Below are 24,934 nucleotides of genomic sequence, written 5' to 3' on the forward strand. Positions count from 1 at the left end.
TTTGTAGCCTAAATGTTCTTTGAAATTTGAAATACAGACATGTATGGATGGAACCAGCGGTTTCCCCCTGACTGTGGCTATCAGAATTAATGACTTTGTTTGCAGAATGAAGAGCCAATATTTGTGAGTTGATCAAAATGTCACAAAGAACAAATCAGCAATGTACATTGGTCTACATTTCATGTACAGTATTGAGAACACAATGAAATGATAACTGGACTGATGTTAGTACAAGGACATACTATATGATTTTTGCACTGTGTGAATGCATTGTTCAAAATATTGCACAAGGCACAATTTAGTTTGAGATTTTTCAAGACACTGGAGAAAAGTTAAGTATTTTAATCTCATAGGCATTTATTCTTGGCAAATTTATAATAATATATAAAGTTCATCATCATTATTGGTACAAAGTCTGTCCGTTACTTATACTAAATTCCTTGGTCACTGCATGGATAATAACAAGAACAAGAACGAATGCCTGACCTGGACCCTTGGTGATTATTGAATTGACAGGCACAATCATTATATAGAAATTTTAACAGCTGTAAGAAAACAGTGTCTTTCCATTTGCTTCAATAAATTTATGTCAACACAGATCCCACAACCCAACTCTGTAACTATATATACTGAACACCAGAAAGCCTTCTAATATAATATAGTTATCTACAAGACTGTACAATAATTGTTACCCTGCAATCCAAAGCTCTGCAAGAGCCCAACCGAGCTCTGAGTTTTGTGTGAGGTGGTGATGGCCCAATCACTTCAGTGTGGGGGGGGGGTGATGCTACAGGTGCACACGCCAACCTGCTGCGTAAGACATTTTGCGCTGAGGAGGCCTAAAAAGATGTCAGTTATGGGGAAATCAATGCGGAACAGTTGGAATCTAACTAAAGTAGCCTAATATGTTTATAGTTATGTAGCAGCATTACCTTTTATTATGAGGGTGTGACTTCAAAAAAGGGTTATATACGGAGATAACTTTGGGGGGGGGGCAACCCTCCTTGTCAGTTAGCCCAGTAAAGGGCTCTCATTGACAAACAAACTGCGAGGAAAATATCAGTTTATTTCCTAAGGAGCTACTGAAATAAAATACTAGATGTATGTGTGTGTGTTTTTTCTTTACATGGCCACAAATAAAAGGTCTATTTAGCTTGCCTTGCAGTCTTATTGGTGGTGGTGAGGTTTTATGGTGACTGCTCTGCCATATCCACAGGCCCACCAGCTTATTTCATCGTTGTTGCTCTGCCATGTCAAAAACCCTGCCAGGGTCAGCTTTCCACCACCATTTGGTTTGGTTTGGTTTGGTTGTTCATTCCCTTCAACTGATATCAGTGGGGGGGGGTCACTATGCCAGCTTCAGGGCTGGTATAGTTATTTGCCCTTTTCAGGGGCATGTCAGCAAAATGAGGGGACCTTGGATCTTGTGTCTCTAAGCCAGGCATCCTGAAACTCGGCCCTCCAGCTGTTTTGGGCCTAGCTAACAGGACCAGTGGTCAGGGATGATGGGAACTGTTTTGTAGTTCCAAAACAGCTGTAGGGCTGCCGAGTCTGAGGATGCTTGCTCTAAGCCCTCCCCCCAAAATTATCCACATTCTACCTGCCCTCTTTCACGCTTAACACCTGTGGGTATCTGTGCCCACAGATCTTAGCATCTTCTTGGGTAAGGTACATCACCACAGAAAAGCACTTGCACCACTTCAAATGGTCCCTTAGCAGGCCTTTGGCCAGCTTTAGGATTGCTTTGTTCATATTTTAAAAGCAGAGGATCAACAGCAGTTGTATAGGGAGGGTGGGAAAGCCATTGAAAGCCAAAAGAAAAAGAGTAGATATGATTTCCAATGTGTGACAAGGAAACCCCTGAGCCCGGCCTTGGCTGGGGAGGGCGGGGTATAAATAAAAAATTATTATTATTATTATTATTATTATTATTATTATTATCAAGGTGTTGTTGGTTAAAAAAAAAGAAATGCTTCTGAAGGACAGGTTGATGGGGGAGGGTTTTCCAGAGCACCACACCTAAGCATTCCATTTCCTCTTTTTATTTTATGGGGTGCTGTCTACCTTGTGGCTACAGCCCTGAACATTTCCCCAGTTTTATGTGAATGAGACAGCCCTGGCTTGTGTGGATTGCTATGGTGCACCATAGCTGCCAGACAACAAAGAGCCTCAAATAATCAAGTTAGTTTTCAGTCAGAAATCACAATGGATGCAGTTGCTGCCACTACCTTTCAAGACGATTAAACCATGAAAATCTGGTCACAGACCATGAGCATAATTATGCTACCGAATTAGGCTAATGACTACGAATGGTATCAAGTCACTGGGACATATTTTATGTAATAACCTGAGATGCCTAGAAACAATAACAGTGGCTAATACTGCCTATTAGGTCGTGAGTCAGCCTGCATACCGAGTTAATCAAATGTGGCGCCTCAGAATTAGGACTTAAGTCCTAATTTACCATCTCAGTGTGCTTTGTCCCTGTGTACATTTGTGTAAATTGAGCTGCCCTTGGGATACAACTAGATGTGGCATTAGGAGACCTGGGACCAGAACTCCTGCTCTGTTTTTTTGTTTTAAAGAAAAGGACTTTAATGGCAGCTGTGGGGTCAGGAGACTCTAATCAGGGCTGTGGGACTGGGCTCAGGAGTGATAAACCTTGCTCCCTGCCTCATTTTCCCAATTAAACACCCACACAGACATTTAAGCTGCTAGTTACCCTGTGGGACAAAATATACGGGTACAGGTAGTTTCTTTACAAAACTCAGTCAAATATATTTGTGGATACTGCTGTCAAAGTTACTGTGTGTATGAACTGCACAATTTTAAGACCCAGTGACTTACAAGAGAGGGTGTTAAGCATGTAACCAACTATCACCAGTCTAGACATTAAAATAATAGTTAGGATTACACATCAGACCCCATGGATGCTAAAGGGTGTGATGTATAATCCTAACAATCCTTACCTAGAGGAAGGTACCGCTTAGCCAGGGTGATTTACTCCCCTTGCATGTGTGCTTAACATTGGGGCCTTAAAGTGCTAATCCTAGGCTGGACAGGGTCCACGACTGGCTATTTAGTTCTGTTAATCCTGTTCATTTTTTATTTTGAATTACACACACCTTTAAATAACTCAGATGCAGTTAGCGAATCGTGTAAATTTAAGTATAATCTGCAGGTTTTGGAGTAATACTTCAATGGTAATACTTCAATACTGTAATACTTCAATACAGTAATACTTCAATACTGTTGTTTCTGACACAGGAAGGTATTTTCTAAGACTAAGGCTGAAATCCTTGCTTCTGAGTTAACACATGGTTAGGATTCTGCTGCAAAACAGCTGCTCAAAGCAGAATGGCCAGATTCTGTTTAGAAGTGGGTTTATGCTAAAGGCTTGAGTCTTATGTGGGGGAGGGGGCCCATGGTAATCTACCCCATTTACTACCATTCCTCTGAAAACATTTATTTCCCCCATTCCTACAGTAATGATATTGGAGGGGGTCCCATTTTTTTCTAATTGCTTAGTGTGGGGAACAGATACATAGGAATATAGATAGCTATCAAGTCGAGATAGCTGGCCCATCTGTCTAACTTTTTTCAATACTAACTGGCAGAGGATTTCAAAGATTTCAGGCAGAAGTAGTCCTACTTGAAAATGGCACAGATAAATACCTGGGAACTTCTACAATGAAAAGTATATTTTCTACCACTGAGATACAGTCTTTCCAGGTATACCTGCAAGTATTCTTTGGGCAGGGAGGATAAAATCTGGGAAAAGAAGGGGTAACACCTCCCCCCCCCCGGAAATAGTATGCATTCCCAATTAAAATATACTCTTTTAAATAAATACAGTTAACAAATTTAAAGGCAGAAATGTATCAACGCACAAAGAAAAAGACTCAAAAACGTTCTTTTGATGAGAGCTTCAAGCAGAAATAGACCCAACTTTCATTATATATTAGGGATTAGATAGATTTGCTCTGGTTTTTACAAGCAGCAAAAAGGGGGTAGGGACCAGCAGCAGCTGAACCACAGAAATGAAAGTGACAGTTTAAAGTTCCTCAGTGAGGGAGAGGGGAAGATATTGACTTCTTTAAAGCATTATGCTTGATCCCTGAAACGATATCATCTGTTGCGGGAGCTTTGGGAGCTATAGTCTTTCATCGTCATTGTCACTAATTTTCTTAAATGCAATGGGGCTCGCTTGCTTCAAAGAGGTCTTTGAAATGTCTGTATGCATGGTGGACATGGCTATAGTCTCGTAGTCATCATCCCTAGGGTGGAAATCGCAGAAACGAAAGAAAACCTGCAAATCCCTCTGGAAGTTCTTGTTGAGGAACCCATAAAAGATGGGGTTCACGCAGGTAGAGATCATAGCCGTGAGGTGACAGATCAGGAACAGCAGATTGTGGCTGCAAGAAGCAACAGGTAGAATTTCATGGTTCCAGTCAAAGACTGTGTTAAAAACGGTCAGAGGGAGCCAGCACACCGCAAAGGCCACCACAATCGAGATGAGCATGATGTTGATCCTTTTCGTTTCAGTGGATCGGTATTTATTGTCTCTCATCTTATCCATCATGTTGCTCCTCCTTTTTAAGCGCATGTATATCTGCGGGAAAACAAAAATTCAAAAACAACTGTGTAACCTAAAACTGTGGATCCTACAGGCATTTCTTTGGAGGAAACAAAGAACGGGTAAGACACATCACGAAAACAAGATTCTCTCTTACCTTTAAGTAGCAAATAAATATAAAGCAAAGGGGTCCCAAGTACTGTATCACCAAGAGAGCTGTGGTATACGAGAGCCTGATTGTCTCCAGTGGAAAGGAATCCAAGCACACGTACTTCCCTTTGTATTCCTCTATTGTTAGATTGGTGAAAGGTTCGTCGGTCAGTATGTGATACACCAGGAAAGGCAAAGATGAAGCCACCGCTAGAGTCCAGATCGCAGCAATCCCTATGTAGGCATGTCTGTTGTTTGGCCTCCAGCCACGAGGGTTGATTATCAGCTGGTGGCGCTCAATAGCAATGAGGACCAAAGAGAAAACAGAGACTGTGATGGAGACACACTGCACAAAAGGGTTCAACTTGCACATGGCCTCGCCAAAGACCCAGTGGTCCATTAAGGTGTAGACAAAGGTGAAGGGAAGACACATGATGGTGATGAGGAGGTCCGAAAAGGAAAGGTTGACAATGAGGATGTTAGTCACGTTGCGCATCTCCTTTTGTTTTAAGATGATGATGATCAAGGCCAGGTTCCCAGAGATGCCCAGAAGGATGACGGCCCCGTAAGCCAGAGCCAAGGTGAACACCATCGCCAAAGGCACGTGACAGTCTTCATCCTCAAAGTGAACGAGTCCAGAAGCCTCCTTTGAGACATTCTGAATGGAATAGTTTCCTGCCGAGGAAAGAAGTGATGAATTCATGTTGGGTTTCCCCACACGCACACAACAATCTGGGCCCACGCTGAGCAGTGGTCTGAAACGGCAATCGGTTTCTCAGAAGCACATTCAAGGCGTTAATGTTGTTCTCCTTACACAAAGAACAGGCTCCCAGCAGAAGCTGCCACAGAAATGTTCATGCCATCAATAATGCACAACCTGCAAAGGCAAAAATAATGCACATGGATTTTTCTTGGGTTTTCAGAAATGGAGGGAGGTGTTTTGTACTTTGCTGGAAAACCAGGAACCTTCTTAATCACAGTTGGAATATTTATTCCTCCTCACTGCCAGGAATAGGCTATTGCTTTCTATTATGTAGTGGCTGTTTAAACCTGAATTTTCACTGCTGAGTTAATATTCAGAAGGGACTGTAGGGTTATCTGTTGCATGTCAAGGCCCCAAGCCAGCCCCCCATAAGAAATAAATTCACACTAACACAGAATTTTGGTTTAAGTTTAATGGGCAAAATTTAGGCCACAACTTTATTGATTACGGTAAATGTATTGGCTTAGGCATTGGCAATAGACTATATCTGACTCCTGCCCACCTTGCAGGGAGTCATGAAAGGGTAAACCACCGAAAGAGGTACCACATTGGGGAAACCCGCCTGTAGCTCTCCTCCATGTTCTCAGAGGCCTGGCATGGCCCTAGCCCCTCAAGTGGACTTCGGACAAGATCCAGGCCCCGGATTCCTTTAACGGAATACCCTTGGACATGGAGGGGCAGGCGATGGCTAACCTGCCCTCCCCCCCCCACATCAATAAGCCAATGCCTAACCGCCAAACCTTACAAAGTTGTGACGATTGCTAAGAGGTAGGTGAATGCCAGTCTGCCAAATGGAAAAATTCCTACCTGGCCCCCGTCCCAAGACAGGTGACCAACCAAAGTCCAAATAAAAGGGCGGGTGGATGGGTGTTCGGCAGCGCGAAGCAGGTGCGCAGCACACAATGCGCTGCCGCTCATATACCAACCCCCCCCCCCCCACACACAATCACCTCTCTCAAAGTGATTGGCCAAGGAGGCCTGGGATGATTGTGGTGCCACCCTGGTGTGGAAGGCCTCACTCCACCTACACTGGAGGGTGGGGTGGAGCTGTATTGAGGGCCTGCCCACAACCAGGATCATTTTTTAAGATGATCCAACTTCTCATTCCCTACAGCAGGCGTGGCTAACCTATGGTGCCTCCAGATTGCATTGGAGTACAACTCTTATCATCCCTAACCATTGGCCATGCTGATGGGCACTATAATCCTACAACAACTGAACGCCCACATGCAAAGCTCCCCTGCCCTGCACAGAGACAATATTAATTACACCTACATCTTTGTACCCAGAGAAAGGATTCCTCTTTGCATAAAGCTTAATTGCAATGCATTGCACCCAAAGACAACAAGCAATATCGGGTTGACTCACAAGCATCTGGCTGAAAGTCGTTCCTGGGGTGCGTGTTCCCAAGGACTTTGAGACAATAACCACGGGAGATCTACACATGCTGCTAGTTTTAGTGCCCAATGTTAAGCATGTTTACCCAGAAGCAGTGCTGGATTAACACACAAGCTAAGTAAGCTGCAGTTTAGCACCCCCTAGATACTAAATTTCAACTTTTACATAAATTATTTCAAAATCAAAAGGAGCAGGGTGAAGAAATTCTGAAACCAGACATTATTGTTCTGTTGTGTATATACTTAATAACTATGCAATTATTGGTCATATCACGTACAGAAATAACCACAATTAATATCAAAATTTCATTCGGCCAGGTGTCCATAAGCCGTCAAAGAGCACTGGTGGCAGACCATACCAGGCTTGACTGCAGAAAATATTTGGCCTAATCATAAATTAGTCTCATGTCTCATTTCAAAGGTTCTTTTTTAAAAAAAAATCATGGAAGTGATTTAATTTTGATGTCATGTGTAGAACACACCTAGTGCATGTTGTATTGTTTCTTCCAGTGAATAAGTGTTATAAGTGCTCTTGTGTTGCTGGAACACAAAGTCTTCAAATATGCTAACTAAGAAATCATAAGGCAGCTTCACTTAAAGTTATTTCACATGCAAAAAGGCTTATTGCAAAAATATTCGTTTTAGTTAGATTCTTTCGTTTTTGGCTGCCTCCTTGCCTATGTGGTGGAATGTCTGCAAATATAAAAGCGTGTTGTTTCGATTTTCATTGTCCTTTCTGTTGAAATAATAAACATTTTTGGGTAATGCTCTGGGGCCTCTTAAACTTGACACAACCCTGCTCAGAAGTAAGTACTACTGAGTTGAAATGCAATTTTCTGCCAAGTAAGTGTGTCTAAGGTTACAATAGCGCAGCCTAATATAAGAGAGCCTCAACAGGAAATCTATCATTGTGCCAGCATAAACCCGCAGATGAGTTACGATTAAGAATGATGCCATGATACATTCATCTGCATTATTTTCTGACACTCAGTTCAAGGGTTTAGCTGCCATAATTTGGAATTCAGACTGCACGGTCACATATAGGAACTTTTCTATAGACCCAGAGCATACGAGATTCCAGCAGTAAACACAGTTTAATGATCAAACCGAGTACTTCTTGAGTACTAACAAAACAAAACAACACATAACACATTCTTGGCCAGTTCAAAGTACTTATTCATTTGGAAAGGTCATGGAGCAGAGAAACACTAAGCAATCATCAATCTCATTCACATTAGGAATAATATTGCAGGTCACTGTGAGAAGCTCAATCCTCAAAGAAATCAAATGGAGGGGGCCAGCCCACTGAAACATTTCCAGCCACCAGTCAGGCTGAGAGCTCATGAAAGTTCTCTCAAAGGTGAAGACTCCTTGCCCTTCAATATCATCCTAAAGCAGGATTAGCCAATGTGGTGCCCTGCAGAGGTTGTCACAGAATACAACTCCCATCACCTCTGACCATTCACCATCCCAGCTGGGGCTGATGGAAGTTGTAGTCCAACATTGGGTCACCACATTGCCTACCTTTGTCCTAATGTGCCCAGAATTCAAAGACCATGATCAAGATGTATTCCTTGGTTCTTCAGTCACATTGCAAAAGCATGAAGTTTGACATGCGCTGCAGGGTTAAAATGACAAGCGCCTAGAATTCTGCGTACAGATATAGGTTCAGATGATTGAAGTTAATTGCTAAGTATTTCATTCCAATAGATGTTGCTACAGGTTTGTTTTGTTTTTAAATTTGTTCCTGCTCTTTATATTGTAACGTACAGCAAATGTCAGTGGAGCAGCACGGTTCAGAATAAATTCCATGCACATACAAAACTGAAAACATTTTAAAGTGACTCTAAGGAGAGGGGTTAAAATGACTTGTGACCAACCCAGCTGAACACAGGGCAGTAGATATATATGATGGTCCACTAGAGGTGTGGTAAACCTTATGGGTTTGCCTCCTTTCTGCCTGCCTGCCTGAGATCTCAAAGACAGAAGGGCACGATGCAATAAATAGACTGAGGACTGCATTTGGATTGGTGGGTCACTAGTTGTAAATGCCTGAGATATAGATAGATGATGCTAGATAGAGATAGATAGAGAGATAGAGAGATAGATATAGATAGATGATAGATAGATAGATAGATAGATAGATAGATAGATAGATAGATAGATAGACAGACAGATATAATGGAGCTATACTTTCAGCTCAAGGATCTAATTAGCTGTGATAAGCACCTGAGTGGCTGTCACACACACACCCCCGCCCCCCAGATCTCCTTGGAGCTTGCTGCCACCTTGTCAGGCCCCTACACAGTGGTGAGAGGATGCTACATTCTCCATCCACCTCACGAACCACCACAGCACAAATCCTGTGCTTTGTGCTTTGGATTCTCCCCCCCCCCCAAACCAGCCTCCCTAAGTCACCCACAATCTGGACTGGGATCACAGCCTGAGGGGGAGGGGAGAGTTAACCCTTTATTTCTGAACCTTTTCCCTACCAAGCCCCCACCCCACCCCTGCTACCTTTAAAACAAACAAACAAACAAACAAAAACCATATTGTGTTTCTGAGCTGGATCATGCCCCACACACTTTTCAAGTGGAGAATTCCAAGCACGGCTTCAGAGAGAGACACATTTAACTTGCCATTGGGTTTGGCACTGATCTAGTCAGTGGTGACTGGTGCCCATTGGGACAGAAGGCAAGGAGACCAATAGGCAGAGCCTGATGATGATAGTTTTGTACCCACCCTCCTCCCTGCTGAGTGCTACAAGGGGCAGGATGCTGACAGTCAGTGCTACCCCATGGAGTGCTTCTAAGTAAGTAAGCATGCAGGCAGGTGGGGACTGACTGTGGGCAGAGTGAGGCTGGTGCCCCATTCATCCTAATGGGTCAACCTCCACCATATATATTTTTTGTGTTGTGACCTACTCTGAACCTCTTCTTTTTCTTTACTCCCCTTTACTCCCACTTTAATAAAAAAAATCCTTTTGGCCATGCTCTTTTCAGCTACCAAGAGACAAGCGCCCAGTGCACTGGAGCAGAGTTACTCCAACGGTTCTTGCAAGCAGTCTCCTTCCCTAGTTAATATTCCAGCTGGCCCCCGGAAGAACAGTAGGGGGCCGAGCACAAATAAGCTATCCTGGTTGCTTTCATCTCTGCAGAACTGCTGTCTAGCAGGGATAGGGCAGCCACTGAGGAGACAGGAACAAAACGAAAAGGATTCAAAATTAAAGAGGATTTGAAGAGGGAAAGAGCAAATCAATATTTATCCACGGAACTGAAATATACACACAACAGAGCAATCTCTTGCCATTTACGAAGAGGCAGGATAGAAAGACGGAATCAATGGAAACTTAAACCAGCAATTAATTGACCCACATTTGATGCAATCAATAGACAGCAAAGCCTTGTGGGATATTTCCCCCCTCTTCTGAAACCTCTTCATGTAACTTAAGTTTCCCCTTAAATGGAAAGGCTTGAGCTGAAGGCTGAGTTTACCAAGGCAGCCCACATCCTTGATCCATAAGAACACCTACTATTCATTGGCTTATATCACAGATGGGGAACCTTTAGCTCGTGGACCAGAGCTTCCAACATATATAAAAACCTAATAAAACATTAAACATTAAAAAAAAAACCTTCCCTATACAGTGGTACCTCAGGTTAAGTACTTAATTCGTTCCGGAGATTCATTCTTAACCTGAAACTGTTCTTAACCTGAAACACCACTTTAAGCTAATGGGGCCTCCTGCTGCCGCCGCACCGCCAGAGCACGATTTCTGTTCTTATCCTGAAGCAAAGTTCTTAACCTGAAGCACTATTTCTGGGTTAGCGGAGTCTGTAACCTGAAGCGTATGTAACCTGAAGCATATGTAACCCGAGGTACCACTGTACAGGATTGCCTTCAGACAGCATGCGGGTCAAATAACTCCATACCGTCCATCATTTCTCCAATAAAAATAGGGACGTCCTAAAGAAAAGTGGGACATTCAGGGATCACATCAGAAAACATGATGGCTTCTGTAAATGCGGGGATGTCTCTGGAAAATAGGGACACTTGGAGGGTCTGCCACTGGGTTGTGTCTGGTTTTTTTAACAGGAAGCCTAACACAGGAGGTAAGATGAACCAAGGGCTCAAGCAAGGTTTCAATAACAGGACTTAGACTTGGACTAGAAAGCAGAGCCTCTCAGCATGGAGAAAAGGTGAGCTTCTCCATTTAAAAGAAGACCTAACCTGGGGGGGAAACTGTAAAGACCTGATGAAGAGAGCACAGCAGAGGTTCTATTTTCTGAGAATCCTCCGGAAAAATAATCTCTCAAAGGACCTGTTGATGGCATTCTACCATTGTACTGTTGAGAGTGTATTAACTTATGGTCTGTGTGTGTGGTTTGGGAGCTGAACAGTCAGGGGGGAAAACAATGCTGTCCAGGGTTGTAAAGACTGCAGAGAGAATAATTGGGTGCACTCTTCCCACCTTGGATGAAATCTATGCTCCAGGTGTCATAAGAACATAGCTGTCAACGTTTCCCTTTTTTTATGGGAAATTCCCTTATTCCGAATAGGATTCCTCGCAAGAAAAGGGGGAAGTTGACAGCTATGCATAAGAAAGCTGCAGAGATGGTGCAGGACAGTACGCACCCCGGAAATGATCTCTTTCAGCTTCTGCCTTCTGGAAGAAGGTACAGGGTTATAAAGACTAGGACTAGCTGCCTGAGAAACGGTTTTTATCCAAATGCGATTTTGGTTTTAAACACAGTGTAAGGTAGTCTCTGTGGGAGTATATTGTATTTAATTATGGGGTATCAGAGTTTTTAGGGGCTTAACCAGGCTGGGATAGCTGGGATAGCAGACTTGTTGGTTTTTGAATGACTGATGTAGATTTTTTCAATTTGTTTGTTCTGTATGGGACAATGACAATAAAGATTATCATATCGTATCATATAAAAGGCACGTCATCTGTGCATCTAGAGCTTAGAGGAAGAGCTTCCAGGCTAGATGGTGGAGTTGCATTCATGCGCCAACATCTCTCATTTTAGAAACATGTGGTGTGATCCTAAACATGTTTAATCAGAAACAGGGTTGCGATTTTAGCGAATTTTATCAGCATGATGAATCCATTAAAATATATTGGTCAGCTAAAAAGGTTCCCCTAACTTACTGACCAGCAGGTTTTAATAATAATAATAATAATAATAATAATAATAATAATAATAATTTTGATGTTGTTGTTGTTAATTTATTTAATTTGTTATTCACCTAATGGCCTCTCTGCAATTTACAGCCAGGTTTTAAAACATGCATTTGTAAAAACAAAAGCCACCAAAAGTTAAACAATTGATCAGAAAATAAAATGAACACCAGATTCCAAATGGGATGGGGGCTTTATCAGCAACCTAGACTGGTAGCAATAGAAATCTTGGCTTAGCTGGGTCATATTCTCGAAGCTACCAGCATGAGTTTGACCAAACTGCGGGAGGCAGTGGAAGACAGGAGTGCCTGGCGTGCTCTGGTCCATGGGGTCACAAAGAGTCGGACACGACTAAATGACTAAACAACAACAACATTCCATCCTAGGTGGAGAGAAAAATCTTAATGTGGTGCCAAAAATATGTCAATGTCAGTTCTAGGACAGCGTGTCACAGTCTGGAGATCTGGGGATGTCAGGGAGGAACAAAGACAAGTCCCTCTCTACTGCTGCCACCCTCCAAAGCTTTCTCAGACAGGGCAAACAGAGAAGGGGCTCAGAGGACACTCATATGGTTCTGGTAGAGTTTTCTTAACAACAACAACAACAATTTGCACAACTAAACTGATAAAATGGATGACAGAATTTACTAATAAAATGAAGCATCTATATATTAGAAGAGGTATTCCCTTCTGTGTGACAGAGAAGAGGGAATGCGTCTTCTCAGTGATGCTTGCTGCAACAATACATGTATCATCATCTAAAAATGAATAGTGCATATTATTCCCTTATTTTTTTCTCCTATGCAAATTTATGCATATTGAATAATCAATCAATTAAAACTCATTTTGGGCTTTTCCATGTTTGCACATTATTTAGCTGCTAATACACTTCCCCTCTATTTGAATTAGATGGGAGCTGCCCACACCTGCACATATCTGAATTTGTATATGAGGTGCAGCTTCAGTTCTTCCTGTTCATGCCTGTAGCTGTTTTGTGCTTGTCCCTGCCTTCCAATTTGTTAATACTATTATGCCAGTTAAGTACTGACAGGGCATGTGTGCAGGTAGCTTCATGAGCCTTGTTTTTAATAAACATTTCCCCACCCCACCCAAAAAGTGTGCAAAAGCAAATTCGTTCATTCCGTTTTCTGATTTTGTGCAAAAGAAAGAAAGGAAAACAGCCTTTGTGGAGCACACTGGAAATAGTTACAAGAACGGCCACAAAAGAAATGAAAGCAGTGAAGAAGTACTGGGTATGGGAAGGGGAGGAGCAGAAAGCGGCAATCGCTCCAATCAACCAAAATCACAAAAACAAATAATAATACGTGATCCTGAGTGGAGTGGTTTGGAAAGGAATTTGTATTATTCCAGTATCAGGTGAGCCTGAATTTACAAGCAGAAGTATCAAGATGGGCATTGTTCAAGGGTAACCTGACATACTGTTTCACATGATCCCAATCTCCACAGCAGTGCAAGATTCTAGGGGACCAAGCATTTACACAGGACCTGTGTTTCCTTTGGAAATGAGGCACAGTGGAGAATGTAGATCATTTACACATATATACAAACTGAGTCTAAATTGGAGGACGACAGCATTGGATTTAAACAGACACCTGCCATTTCTCTGCCTCTCTCTCCAGCCCACTGCTTACTAATTCTGTTGAATAACTCTACAACACTCTGCACGAAGCTTCTGCCCACATTACTCCTAACCCTCTATTCTCCACTTGGCTTTTTGCAACACAGGTAGAGGAGATGTCCCACTCGCTTTGATCCTGTGTTGTGCTATACTACCCCCAGGCTGCCATCTCAAAGGGGATGTGTCTGACTTAATTAACACTTAATTTATGTAGATTCCCTTGCGTTAGCATTGTCTAGTACACAGCCTAATCACAGGGGTTAGGCCTAATGCACACACAGAATCTGGTTATTTCCTGCTTCTAACACCCCCAAGCCTTTGTTAAATTCTAATACTGCTGGTTCCAGGAATTTAGGAAAAACTTATACTTTGGTATCAGGCTGCATAGGTGCCACCCTAAACACACAAATAGTGCAACAACAACAGTGCAATCCTATGCATGTCAGTCTCTTTACTTCAGTGGGGCTTGCTGTCAGATAAGAGGGAATGGAACTGCCTCTTTGGAATGCATTCCTGTACCACTTAACTGAGAGTTAGTCCCATTGATCCCAGTTGTTCCCAGTAGAACAGGATTGCACTGTAAAGTAAGGAAAGGCATGGTTAAGATCACACTGGTGTTTAATATTCACATCCTGCCTTCTTTCCCTCTATCAAAACTTTCCAAAGTTGATTGCCCTGAGCAGAGGCTGGACTGCTGGGCAAGAGCCTATTCCTGAAAGGGAATCTTGATAACCCTTTCTGACCCAGACACAGGCAAATCCTCACATCAGAACGCAGGGGTGCCAACTTGAATACAATATTGGGGGGCATAATCAATCACAAGACACACACATGCACACGGTTTGAATGGCAATGCCCATCAATGGGGGTGGAGGGGCTCAAATATTTTATGAGGGGGAGAATGGACCTTGACCCCTAGGAGTTGGCTCCAATGTCAAAACATAGCTCCAGAGGATCACAGTCACTGACCAAACTTCAACCCTTTCTGCTTCATTAAAAGGGCAAAAAGCAGGAGGTGTAGACAGAAAACTTACACGGACCCCAATATAGCCCGATCCAGAAACCAGTTAAGCCAAAGGACGTAGGATGGGGAGCTGAGGAACTGGCTTCTATGCATGGCAAACTTTTTGACTCAGTGAGACTTGATTCCAAACAAACACGCACACCCAACTCCCTACTCTTAAAACACTTAGGAAAAATCTCTGTTGAAATCTTCTGAATACATTTATACTATTGTTGTTGGGAGAGGCCTATTATTATTATTATTATTATTATTATTATTATGTTGTCTGCCTTCACACATTGAGGATGAGATGTCAGGTTGCAAATGATGTACCCTTCCATGGGAACATGCTCATTGAACTCAATGGGAAAAAATATACATAGTCAAGTGCATCGGCCAGAACGCTGTGTGTGTGTGTGTGTGTGTGTGTGTGTGTGGAGGGGAGGCAGGGAATGCAAGACTTCCAATTTTCCTCTTCAGCCCTTAAGAAGCTCCCACATTAAGTCAGCATCTCCCCCAACCCCCTCTCTCATGCCTTGCATGGCTCCTGAATCCTGGGAAGCTAAAGCAGCACCCTTAGAGGAGGGAGGAGGGGGCTAGGATCCGCCTGTCTGTGTGTGGACGCAACCAAGGGAGGTTAAGGAAGTGGGACCTAAAGCGGCTTCAATCCGATTCATCCTCACGACCAGTCTGTGGAGTGCAGCAGACGTCAGGCCGTCTTCCTCCAATTATCTTCCATTGTTTGAGCCTCCCTGCTTTCAAAGCCCCCACTTAACATGGGGAGAACCCTCCACCAACGACGGACCCCCTCGTGGGAATTAAGGAGACGTGGCTAGTTCGTTTCATCTGCTCTAATTCCATCTGCGCTTACGTTTTTTCTGCGGAGGAGACCTGAGCCTCCTCTGTGTCTTGGTTCTGGGAAAACGGGGGTCATTTATTTGCCACGATCGCCTTCCTTTCTAATACAACATTACCCACAATGCTGTCCTCCCCGCCCCCCGGGTCTCCTGGAGACCTCGTGCGCTCCTGAGCCGACCGGCTGTAACTTGACACCCACCCCGTCCCATCCCACCGCGTCTCTCCAATCGGACCCTTCAGTCCGGATCTGCCCTAAACATTAACTACCGGCGACTCCCTGCAGCCATAGCTGCTGCGTCTGCCGAAGATTCCTAAGGGTCAAGGTTCAGCGGGGTATTTACTACCCCTTCCGTATACTTTCTGGAAAATAAAGGCTTGGAGAAGGACGGGGAACCTCCAAATGTCTCCAACGCCCATCACCCCTGACCACTGGGGATGCTGGCCGGCGAGGAGGGCAGGCGGAGCCCCACCACATCTGAAGGACTACACAGGCTTCCCACTGTTGTCCCTTTCGACGGAAAGAGCGGTCCCCTTCCCTTCAACGGGTTACCCTAACCCGAAAAGACTCTCACTTCCAGCAGAAGCTGGATGGCCATCTGTCATGGATGCTTTAGTTGAAATTCCTGCTTTGCAATGGGCTGGGGGACCCCAACCCCCTACAATTCCCCTCCTTGCCTCCCTGTATACCAGCTTCTTCCCTATGTTTGCATTCCTCCTGGCTGGGAGAGCCAGGCGTGCGCATGAAAGGGGCCAGAGATCGCGCGCCTAGGTCCTTCCGCGAAGCGCTCCGCGCCTCTGCCCGCCCTTTCGCCCTTCGCCGTTGCTGACAGATTCTCCCCAGTTTTTCGGCATCGGCTGGCTTGAAGACCTACAGAACAGCCTTCGGCTCTACTCACAGCTTCTTTCCTCTCTCTTCGAGCAAAAAAGAAAAAGCCCCCTTCTCCCCTTCTTCTCTCCCTCTCCCTCCCTCTCTCCCCGATCTTTTAGGAAGTTTTGGTGGCTTGAGATGCCCCTTACAAGATGCCCAACAGGCGCGTCCGACGGCGCTGCCTCGGATCGGCTCGACAACTACGCTCGAAGCGGTTCTCTTCCCATTACTGCGAAGCCCGGGTCTAGCACGTGTCAGATTGGGGAGATCGCTCGTTTCGCGGGCACGGTCATTCCGTCCAATGTGCAAATGGGAACAGGTAAACGCCTTTAGGGGGTGGGGAGAGATCCGCTGGCTTTTTAAAAAAAGGATAACAACAGCCACAAAAGAGTCTCTCACCTGCATTCTTCCTTTCTTCCAAGCACCATCCTAAGTGCTGAAGCGAGAGGATAAGAGACGGCTGACTTGGGAAGCGAAAGGCAAAAGAAGGACAGACCCGCTGGCATTTGCCCACCACGGATCCCGAAGATTGGGTGAGCGGAGCAGGAGGCGTCCCCCTTAAAGCTGAACTCCACCTTATTCTCCCACTATCACATGACGGTGTGCGGTGCGGGATGTGAAGATCCCAGCACACGCGCCTCACCTTTAAGCTGCACATCTGGAGGTGGGTTGCCTAGTAATTCCGAAATAAATGTAATTAAGTATGGAAACTGCAGGGAAGGAGGGGGAGCGGGGAGGAAAGGGGCTGGGAAGAGCTCTCGGGTGTGGGAGACAGTTTCTGAAATGCTTCTGCAATCCGGATTTTTGTCGGCGTGGTGGTTTGCGAGCCTGCGCCACCTCGTGGCCCAAGCCCGTCGGTGCCGAACCCTTCTCTGGGCATGGGGTTATGTAAAACGATCATTAGCGGGAGTAGCGGCTGGGATGTGATTTCATATGCAACCCCCACCCCACCAAAAAACAAAAACAAACCCTCGGCTTTTTCGAATGAGAAAATTCGACTGATGGAGAGGCCCAAACGTTTTTTGTGTGTGTGTGCTTGTGTGTGTATAAAAAAAATCTATTAGTTAAATGGAAAACACAAAGAAGATGAGCTATCACTTCTGAAATCAACTAACAGAGCAATACAGTGGTACCTCGGGTTAAGTACTTAATTCGTTCCGGAGGTCCGTTCTTAACCTGAAACTGTTCTTAACATGAAGCACCACTTTAGCTAATGGGGCCTCCTGCTGCCGCCGCGCCACCGGAGCACGATTTCTGTTCTCATCCTGTAGTAAAGTTCTTAACCTGAAGCACTATTTCTGGGTTAGCAGATTGTGTAAGCGTATGTAACCCGAGGTACCACTGTACATTAGTCCAGAACTGGAGATATGCCATTGCTATGCTGGCAGAACAGGGTACCACATCCAATGTGTGCCCTGCCCAGGATGGCAGGGAGAAATTAGCATAAAAAACAAAAGTGATGTCTCTGGGAAAATGACAGACACAGCCTCTTGGCATCTCTGGAAACTCTGGAAACTGCAGCCCACCATTCCAAAGCTGTGCTGGGCCCAGCGATGCCACTCTCCCACAGAGGCAGCCAATGAACTCAGCACAATTGGGACACACCCATTGCACCCCAGCACCACCACAAAATGACAACATGGAACCCCCTACTCTGTTAAGCCATGGTGATGCAGCTAGCAACCGCCCCATTGCGACCAGTCCCCAGGCATGCTCTCAGGCAGGGCTTTGAGTCCACATGTGTTCCTTACTGTGGCATTTGCCCGTTCTTTTTAAAATGTCTGTCCGGGGGAGAGAAAGAGTTAATAGGTAGACCAATAGAAAAGCCAGAGGTGGAGCCTACCTGTTTATAAAAGGGCTTAGCCCGAAGTTTGGGTTGGTTGGTTTTGGTTGGTTGATTGGTTGGTTGGGAAAGGCAGTTGGGAAAGCAGTTGGCAGACAGTTGGAATTAGAGAGACAGTTAGTGCAGTTGGTTCTTGAGTGAGGGGAGGTAGAAGAGTTAGAGACAGGATAAAATAAGACTAAGAAGGTATAGAGTAACAACATTTTGAATGCAGTTAAAGTTTATTTGTGTTTGCAATAAACTACATTCTTCTTTGTTAACTTAAGAACCTGACTGAGACTAAGTGATTTACCCGGGAGGACTTGGTTGCTGGCAGCAGATTAGTGGTGTACGGGTCAGTAGTCCATGGGACAACCGGGGGCTCCGTACAAACGCCACACTTACAACTACTGTTTTTCAGCACACACACACACACACAAGGGAGGAAAAAGAGTCCACATGACATAGCATCTATATAGCTCCCTGGGCAGACCCACACGCCAGCAGACACATTGGACAAGAGTGCATTGGCCCAGGGTGGGGCCAGGAGACACAGCAAGTGCAGCTACAGAACATATGAAAAGCCTGCTGGATCAGACCAGTGGCCCACCTAGGCCAGCATCCTGTTCTCACAGCAGCCAACCAGATGCCTGTGAGAAACCAAAAGCAGAAGTGCACTCTCCCTGTGCTTTCCTGGAATTCAAAAGCATACTACCTCCAGCCATGGAGCAGACTGGAACAGAAGCAACATCCAGTGGCTCATTGCATAGGGCAGAAGAGGGGAACCTAATGAGGTCCTTGTGTTTTGATGGCCTTCCTAGTTAGCCTCTGAGGCTAAATGGTGGCTCAGTACCACTTTCCAAGGAATACAGAGAAGTATATCACAGAATAAATAACTCTGTATGTGGTTTACAAAAATTCATTGACAGTAATGTACCAAAAAGGAACATGCAACAGTTGAGCAGTGAATTGCCATTGCATAGTTCCTTTTTGGCCCAACCAGAAGAAGATTCATGAAACAGAGATTGAAATCTCATTGTCAGAGTTCTGTTGCAATTGCACCAGCAACAAGTATACACATCGAGAATTATTCTCTTGGATTCATTGCAGGAATATTTGGAATGCCTTTTTTGAAAAAACCTTGATTGCAGGCTTTGCTGGCTTCTTGCCACGCCCAGACATCCTGGATACTTCTTATTACAGCAGACAACTACAAAGACAAGAGTTTTCTATTTGGAATATTTGACTTTGATATATTGAATTGTGTATGTCACTATGATTTCAGCATTGTAGAGATCATTTAAAACTCTTAAGTGTTAGGTGGTGTTGATTACTGTCAATGAATTTTTGTAAACCACATACAGAATTATTTAGTTTGTGATACGCTCTGGTGGCAGCAGCAGCCATTCTGCTTGTGCTCCCTGAGAGATCTGCTCCCTTGTGGTACAGGGCATCTGAGTGAGCAGGGAAAGGAGGGACTGTGTCCCCTGCCCACCTCCTTCTGAGACCCATCCTGAGGCAAGCAGCTGATGCTGGATCATATTAGGGTCTGACCATTGTAGTTGCAGCCCATGTAATAGGGCAGAGCCATGCAGCCACCCTCTGGACACCAGTGGCTCTGCACCTTGGTCACAGCATATAGCTGTATGTACATTGAGCCCGTTTCATTGAACTTGTGTGCAGAACTCCCCAGGCCAGGCTTAGCAAAGCGAAAAGAGCAGAAGTTTGATGCCCGTGGATGTGACTGTTGTGATTGGTGCAGAAAGGTGGTTTTTGGCTGCCAAAGTTAAAATGTAAGAGAAATATTGATTTTTGACACCCACGAAAAACAGAATAGATCCTGCATATTGGTGGCTCACGCTTCAGAAGCTGCGAGTCCAAGGCCACATTCATTTTTTTAAAGAAAGAAAACAAAAAGAAATCCTCCTGAGAGCACCTTGTATTTTAGCTGTTGTGGCAGGCTCCAAGCCAAGGGCCAGCTTGTCATTTCAAATTGCCGGATGAATGCCGTGAATAATTATCAGTCATACTCCCAACAGACTCAGGATACTAAACAGATACAAATTGCAGTGCTCCTGGAAGAAGACTATTGATTAAACAATAACTGGCAAAGGAAAGAAAATGTCAGATTGACTGCTGCGTTTAACCCAGGTGCATTACGTGGAGAGCATATCCATAAGGCTTAGGGTGGTCAGATGAGGCTGTTCCAGTAGCCCAGTTTTTTTCATCCTGGCATATTAAGCCAAATTCATTTTATCTTCTAAAGTCCCTCCTTTGCTTCTGGTTGCCCTGTTTAGACTGCATGCAGTTGCTTCTGAGACGGGTTTGGGATAACTGAAGCAGGAGTGGTCAATGTGGTGCCTTCCCAATGTTTTTGGACTACACCTCCCATCATTGCTGCCCTTTGGCCATGAGCTGGGGCCCAATAACCCCTTAAGGGTAACCACACAGACTACCACTGAACTAAAGCCTAATATCTTGATTTTACTTTAGTATCTCGATGATATCGAGCAAGGGATGATCATTGTGCACCTAAAAACTCATTGGTGCTCCTAGACATGGTTTGGCTCCTGGATGTTCAGGTTCCAACTGCAACTATGAGCATTTCTCCATAGCCTTGTTTGTGCACCAGCTGCATCCTTTTCTGGAGAAGGCAGATCTTGCTATTGCCAGCCATGCTTTGGTCCTGTCCAGGTTCAGCTTCTGTCACAAATTCCAAACCTTAAAAACTACAGGTGGTGCAGAGTGCCTTGGCCAAATTGCTTTTAGGTTCCCTTTATAGCTGAGGTGGGAAACTCAGGCTCATGGGCCAAAAGCCACAACTCCAGGCCAGCCCCCTCACTGCCCTTGGTTCACACCCTCCTTGAGTGATTTTTGCCTGACTGGAAGGTGTCCTTGATCTCTGATAATGACTGTGGTTTGTTCAGATGGAGGACAGAGAGTGTGTATATGCAGAAGCTATGAATGCAGAAGTACAAAGGTGTCCTGGCTCCCAGTTTCAGACTCAGTATTCGGACTCTTGGCTCGGGTATGATGCTTGTTCCAAAATTCATTACAGCGCCCCAACATAGTTCATGTTACAGGTTACAAAGTCAGAAGGCACAGCAGAGCATTAAGGTACATGGCCAGGTGTAAGCTAAGATGCTGTCCAAACAACTGCCATGTCCCATAAGCTCTCCTTTTGCAGAGTGGGGAGGACACAGTCATTTGTGTGGTTGTCCCCAACCTCAAGACTGAGCAAGCAAGTGGGCGCTCCTTCAAGTAGGCTGAGCGTGCAAACTGTTTTCATGCCACTGAGGCTGCCTTCACGGCCTTGGAGACAGATGTGGGGCTAGCTTGCTGTCCGATTTATCCATAGGCACCTCTCTTGAGAAGAATGGTTCTTTGCTAACAAGGAGTGGCTGTGGAGTCAAGTTAGCTCGCTGGGATGCAGTATGCAAAGGATCCATTGACACCTGGACCAGTTGCTGTCCTAACCATCCACTGGACTCCTTACCTGGGTCCTGATCATTGCCTCCCAACCTGCTGGGTCTCCTCCCAAGTCTCCCATTTCCTCCCACTCCTCCTCCCCATCTGACCACTCATAGCAAGCAGTGCCAACTCACCCATGAGGCGGACTGAAACAGCTGCCTGGGGCGGCAGAATCTCATGGGACGGCAGCCCCGTGAGTGCTCTGTTCCTCCCCCACCCCACCAAACTCACCAAATGATACCATTAGGTTGCTGTGCAGATGAATCCCCTGCATGTTTCTCCAAAGTAGGTTTCAATTAGTTCCTTGGGACTTACTCCCAAGTTAGTGTGCAGAAAATTGCAGCTTTAATTAAGCTGGGCTTTGAAATCCTGCCCAAAAGTGCCAAGTTCGTAATAAAATCAGCATCCAACAATCTATAATTAGGAAGGCAAAACGGATCAAGAATGTATTGCTCTTTTCTAGGCATTAAGGAACATTGAATTAGCCTTGTAATTAATGTCTACCATGCATTTAAAAACTTCATACTTTTATAACTCCCAGCCCTTCTCAAACAGATTCCTGCCTATTGACGTGTACGTTTCAGTGGAAAAATGTAATCTGAAGGTTTATTGAGTGAAGCACACTAATGGTTTTGGGCTTTCCCTACTCCAACTCCTAAGGGGGGGGGGATTATTGAAAAATTAAACAGTTGAAAACTTAACCCAGTTGCATTCATATTTTTCTTTAAAACCAAAAACCTCTCAGTAGCTGCTGTTGTGAAATATAAACTCCCAATATTTGCATAAAGGATGGGACAAACACTGCAATCCTCTACTCACCCGAGAATAGGATTCACTTGAGATTAGACCTGGTTAAGTCTAAGAGTGCAATCCTATACACATCTAAAGGTAAAAAGGTAAAGGTACCCCTGACCATTAGGTCCAGTCATGACTGACTCTGGGGTTGCAGCGATCATCTCGCTTTATTGGCCGAGGGAGCCTGCGTACAGCTTCCGGGTCATGTGGCCAGCATGACTAAGCCGCTTCTGGCGAACCAGAGCAGCGCACGGAAATGCCATTTACCTTCCCGCCGGAGCAGTACCTATTTACCTACTTGCACTTCGACGTGCTTTCGAACTGCTAGGTTGGCAGGAGCTGGGACCGAGCAACGGGAGCTCACCCCGTCGCGGGGATTCGAACCGCCGACCTTCTGATCAGTAAGTCCTAGGCTCTGTGGTTTAACCCACATCTACTCAGCAGCAAATCAACGACTTGGATGATGGACTCAAGGGCATCCTGATCAAATTTGCAGATGACACCAAACTGGGAGGGGTGGCTAACACCCCAGAGGACAGGATCACACTTCAAAACGACCTTGACAGATTAGAGAACTGGGCCAAAACAAACAAGATGAATTTTAACAGGGAGAAATGCAAGTATTGCACTTGGGCAAAAAAAATGAGAGGCACAAATACAAGATGGGGGACACCTGGCTTGAGAGCAGTACATGTGAAAAGGATCTAGGAGTCTTGGTTGACCACAAACTTGACATGAGCCAACAGTGTGACGCGGCAGCTAAAAAAGCCAATGCAATTCTGGGCTGCATCAATAGGAGTATAGCATCTAGATCAAGGGAAGTAATAGTGCCCCTGTATTCTGCTCTGGTCAGACCTCACCTGGAGTACTGTGTCCAGTTCTGGGCACCACAGTTCAAGAAGGACACTGACAAACTGGAACATGTCCAGAGGAGGGCAACCAAAATGGTCAAAGGCCTGGAAACGATGCCTTATGAGGAATGGCTAAGGGAGCTGGGCATGTTTAGCCTGGAGAAGAGGAGGTTAAGGGGTGATATGATAGCCATGTTCAAATATATAAAAGGATGTCACATAGAGGAGGGAGAAAGGTTGTTTTCTGCTGCTCCAGAGAAGCGGACACGGAGCAATGGATCCAAACTACAAGAAAGAAGATTCCACCTAAACATTAGGAATAACTTCCTGACAGTAAGAGCTGTTCGACCGTGGAATTTGCTGCCAAGGAGTGTGGTGGAGTCTCCTTCTTTGGAGGTCTTTAAGCAGAGGCTTGACAACCATATGTCAGGAGTGCTCTGATGGTGTTTCCTGCTTGGCAGGGGGTTGGACTCGATGGCCCTTGTGGTCTCTTCCAACTCTATGATTCTATGAAATCCCACTGAGTTCAATGGGGCTTACTCCCAAGTTAAGTGGGCATAGTATTGCATGTCTCATGGACTTCGGAGAGATGCACAGGACTTCCAGGAGTGACATCTGGAGACTGCAAAAGAGTGTGATGGAACCCTTTGCATCCTGGCTATCACAAAGAATTTATAAAATGTTTCACCTGCAGAGCCCAGCTCTGTGTGTGCCTCTGTGCTAACTATACACCAAGCCGAGGTGACGCAAAATTGAGAAGATCCATAATTGAGAAGGTCCATGTGGAGGCACCAAATTTTGGCCTCACTCTGGGCGCCATATTACCAAAGTCCACCTCTGGGAGTGAGCTGTGGAGAAAGAGGAGGCCTGTCTGGCATAGGCTAGAATCATATTCTGGCATAGGCTAGAATCATATGTCGATGAGCTAATGAATCAAACTCCTGCAGCGGCAGTGCTGCTGGCTGGGGATTTAAATGCCAGAATTGGCCAATCAGACGAGGCGTTATATGCCCATTTCCATGACGTACCTCCCATTTCTGAAGAAGCCCATTTTATTCCCCCTAGGCTCTCAAAAGACAAGGGCTGCAACTATGCAGGCCTATGTCTTCTACGTTTTTCCAACAATCTGGATCTGACTGTATTAAATGGTCGTGTCGACAGAGAACCCAGTGGGGAATTTACATTTATATCCAACATGGGAGCCTCCACTATCGATTACGTCCTGGTGTCATCTAACCTCTTGAGCAGAGCACGGGAATACAAAGTGGTGGAGAGGGTTGACAGCGACCATCTACCGCTCTGTTTAACACTGGATATAAGAAAAGATTTATTTTGCTCTGATAAACTTGTAGCCCCATGTTTCGAAAACATGGAGCTAAGATACTCACGTATTAAATGGTCCAGCAAATTGAGTGATGAAATATCGGAAAGACTTCACTCAGATACTTTTCTTGCTAGAAAGGAGAACCTCGTTAATTCCCCAACTCCTGAGGCTAGATTAGACATGTTCCAGGAACTGATTTCGTCCCTACAACCTTATCTGAGCAACAAAAAACC

At 44.9% G+C, this 24,934-nt stretch overlaps 2 protein-coding genes across 5 annotated transcripts in view; one reads left to right on the plus strand and one right to left on the minus strand.

Moving 5' to 3' along the window:
* Positions 1-337: 337 nt before the first annotated feature.
* Positions 338-20,656, minus strand: NPY1R (neuropeptide Y receptor Y1; the record flags this gene model as incomplete). Of its 3 annotated transcripts, none has more annotated exons than XM_079991419.1 (4): positions 338-3,209; positions 3,251-4,612; positions 4,734-5,603; positions 18,282-20,656. In XM_079991419.1, the coding sequence occupies 2 exons, from the start codon at positions 5,427-5,429 to the stop codon at positions 4,154-4,156; spliced, it is 1,155 nt and encodes a 384-aa protein (XP_079847545.1). In that variant the 3' UTR covers positions 338-3,209; positions 3,251-4,153. The 3 variants fall into 3 exon arrangements, with proteins under 3 accessions (XP_079847545.1, XP_079847543.1, XP_079847544.1); XM_079991417.1 differs by lacking the exon at positions 18,282-20,656 and adding an exon at positions 16,838-17,096 and having other exon boundaries at positions 4,734-5,401; XM_079991418.1 differs by lacking the exon at positions 18,282-20,656 and adding an exon at positions 16,838-16,945.
* NPY5R (neuropeptide Y receptor Y5) overlaps positions 16,996-24,934 on the plus strand; it is a 38,093-nt gene continuing 30,154 nt past the window's right edge. Inside the window, exon 1 of one of the 2 annotated variants that reach the window (XR_013842584.1) lies at positions 16,996-17,102. The gene's annotated coding sequence lies outside the window, so the exon portion shown is untranslated. The remainder of the gene's footprint in view (positions 17,103-24,934) is intronic. The other variant, XM_079991421.1, reaches the window with a different exon arrangement.

Source organism: Podarcis cretensis (assembly GCF_951804945.1).
Source record: "Podarcis cretensis genome assembly, chromosome: 9".
Taxonomy (NCBI): domain Eukaryota; kingdom Metazoa; phylum Chordata; class Lepidosauria; order Squamata; family Lacertidae; genus Podarcis; species Podarcis cretensis.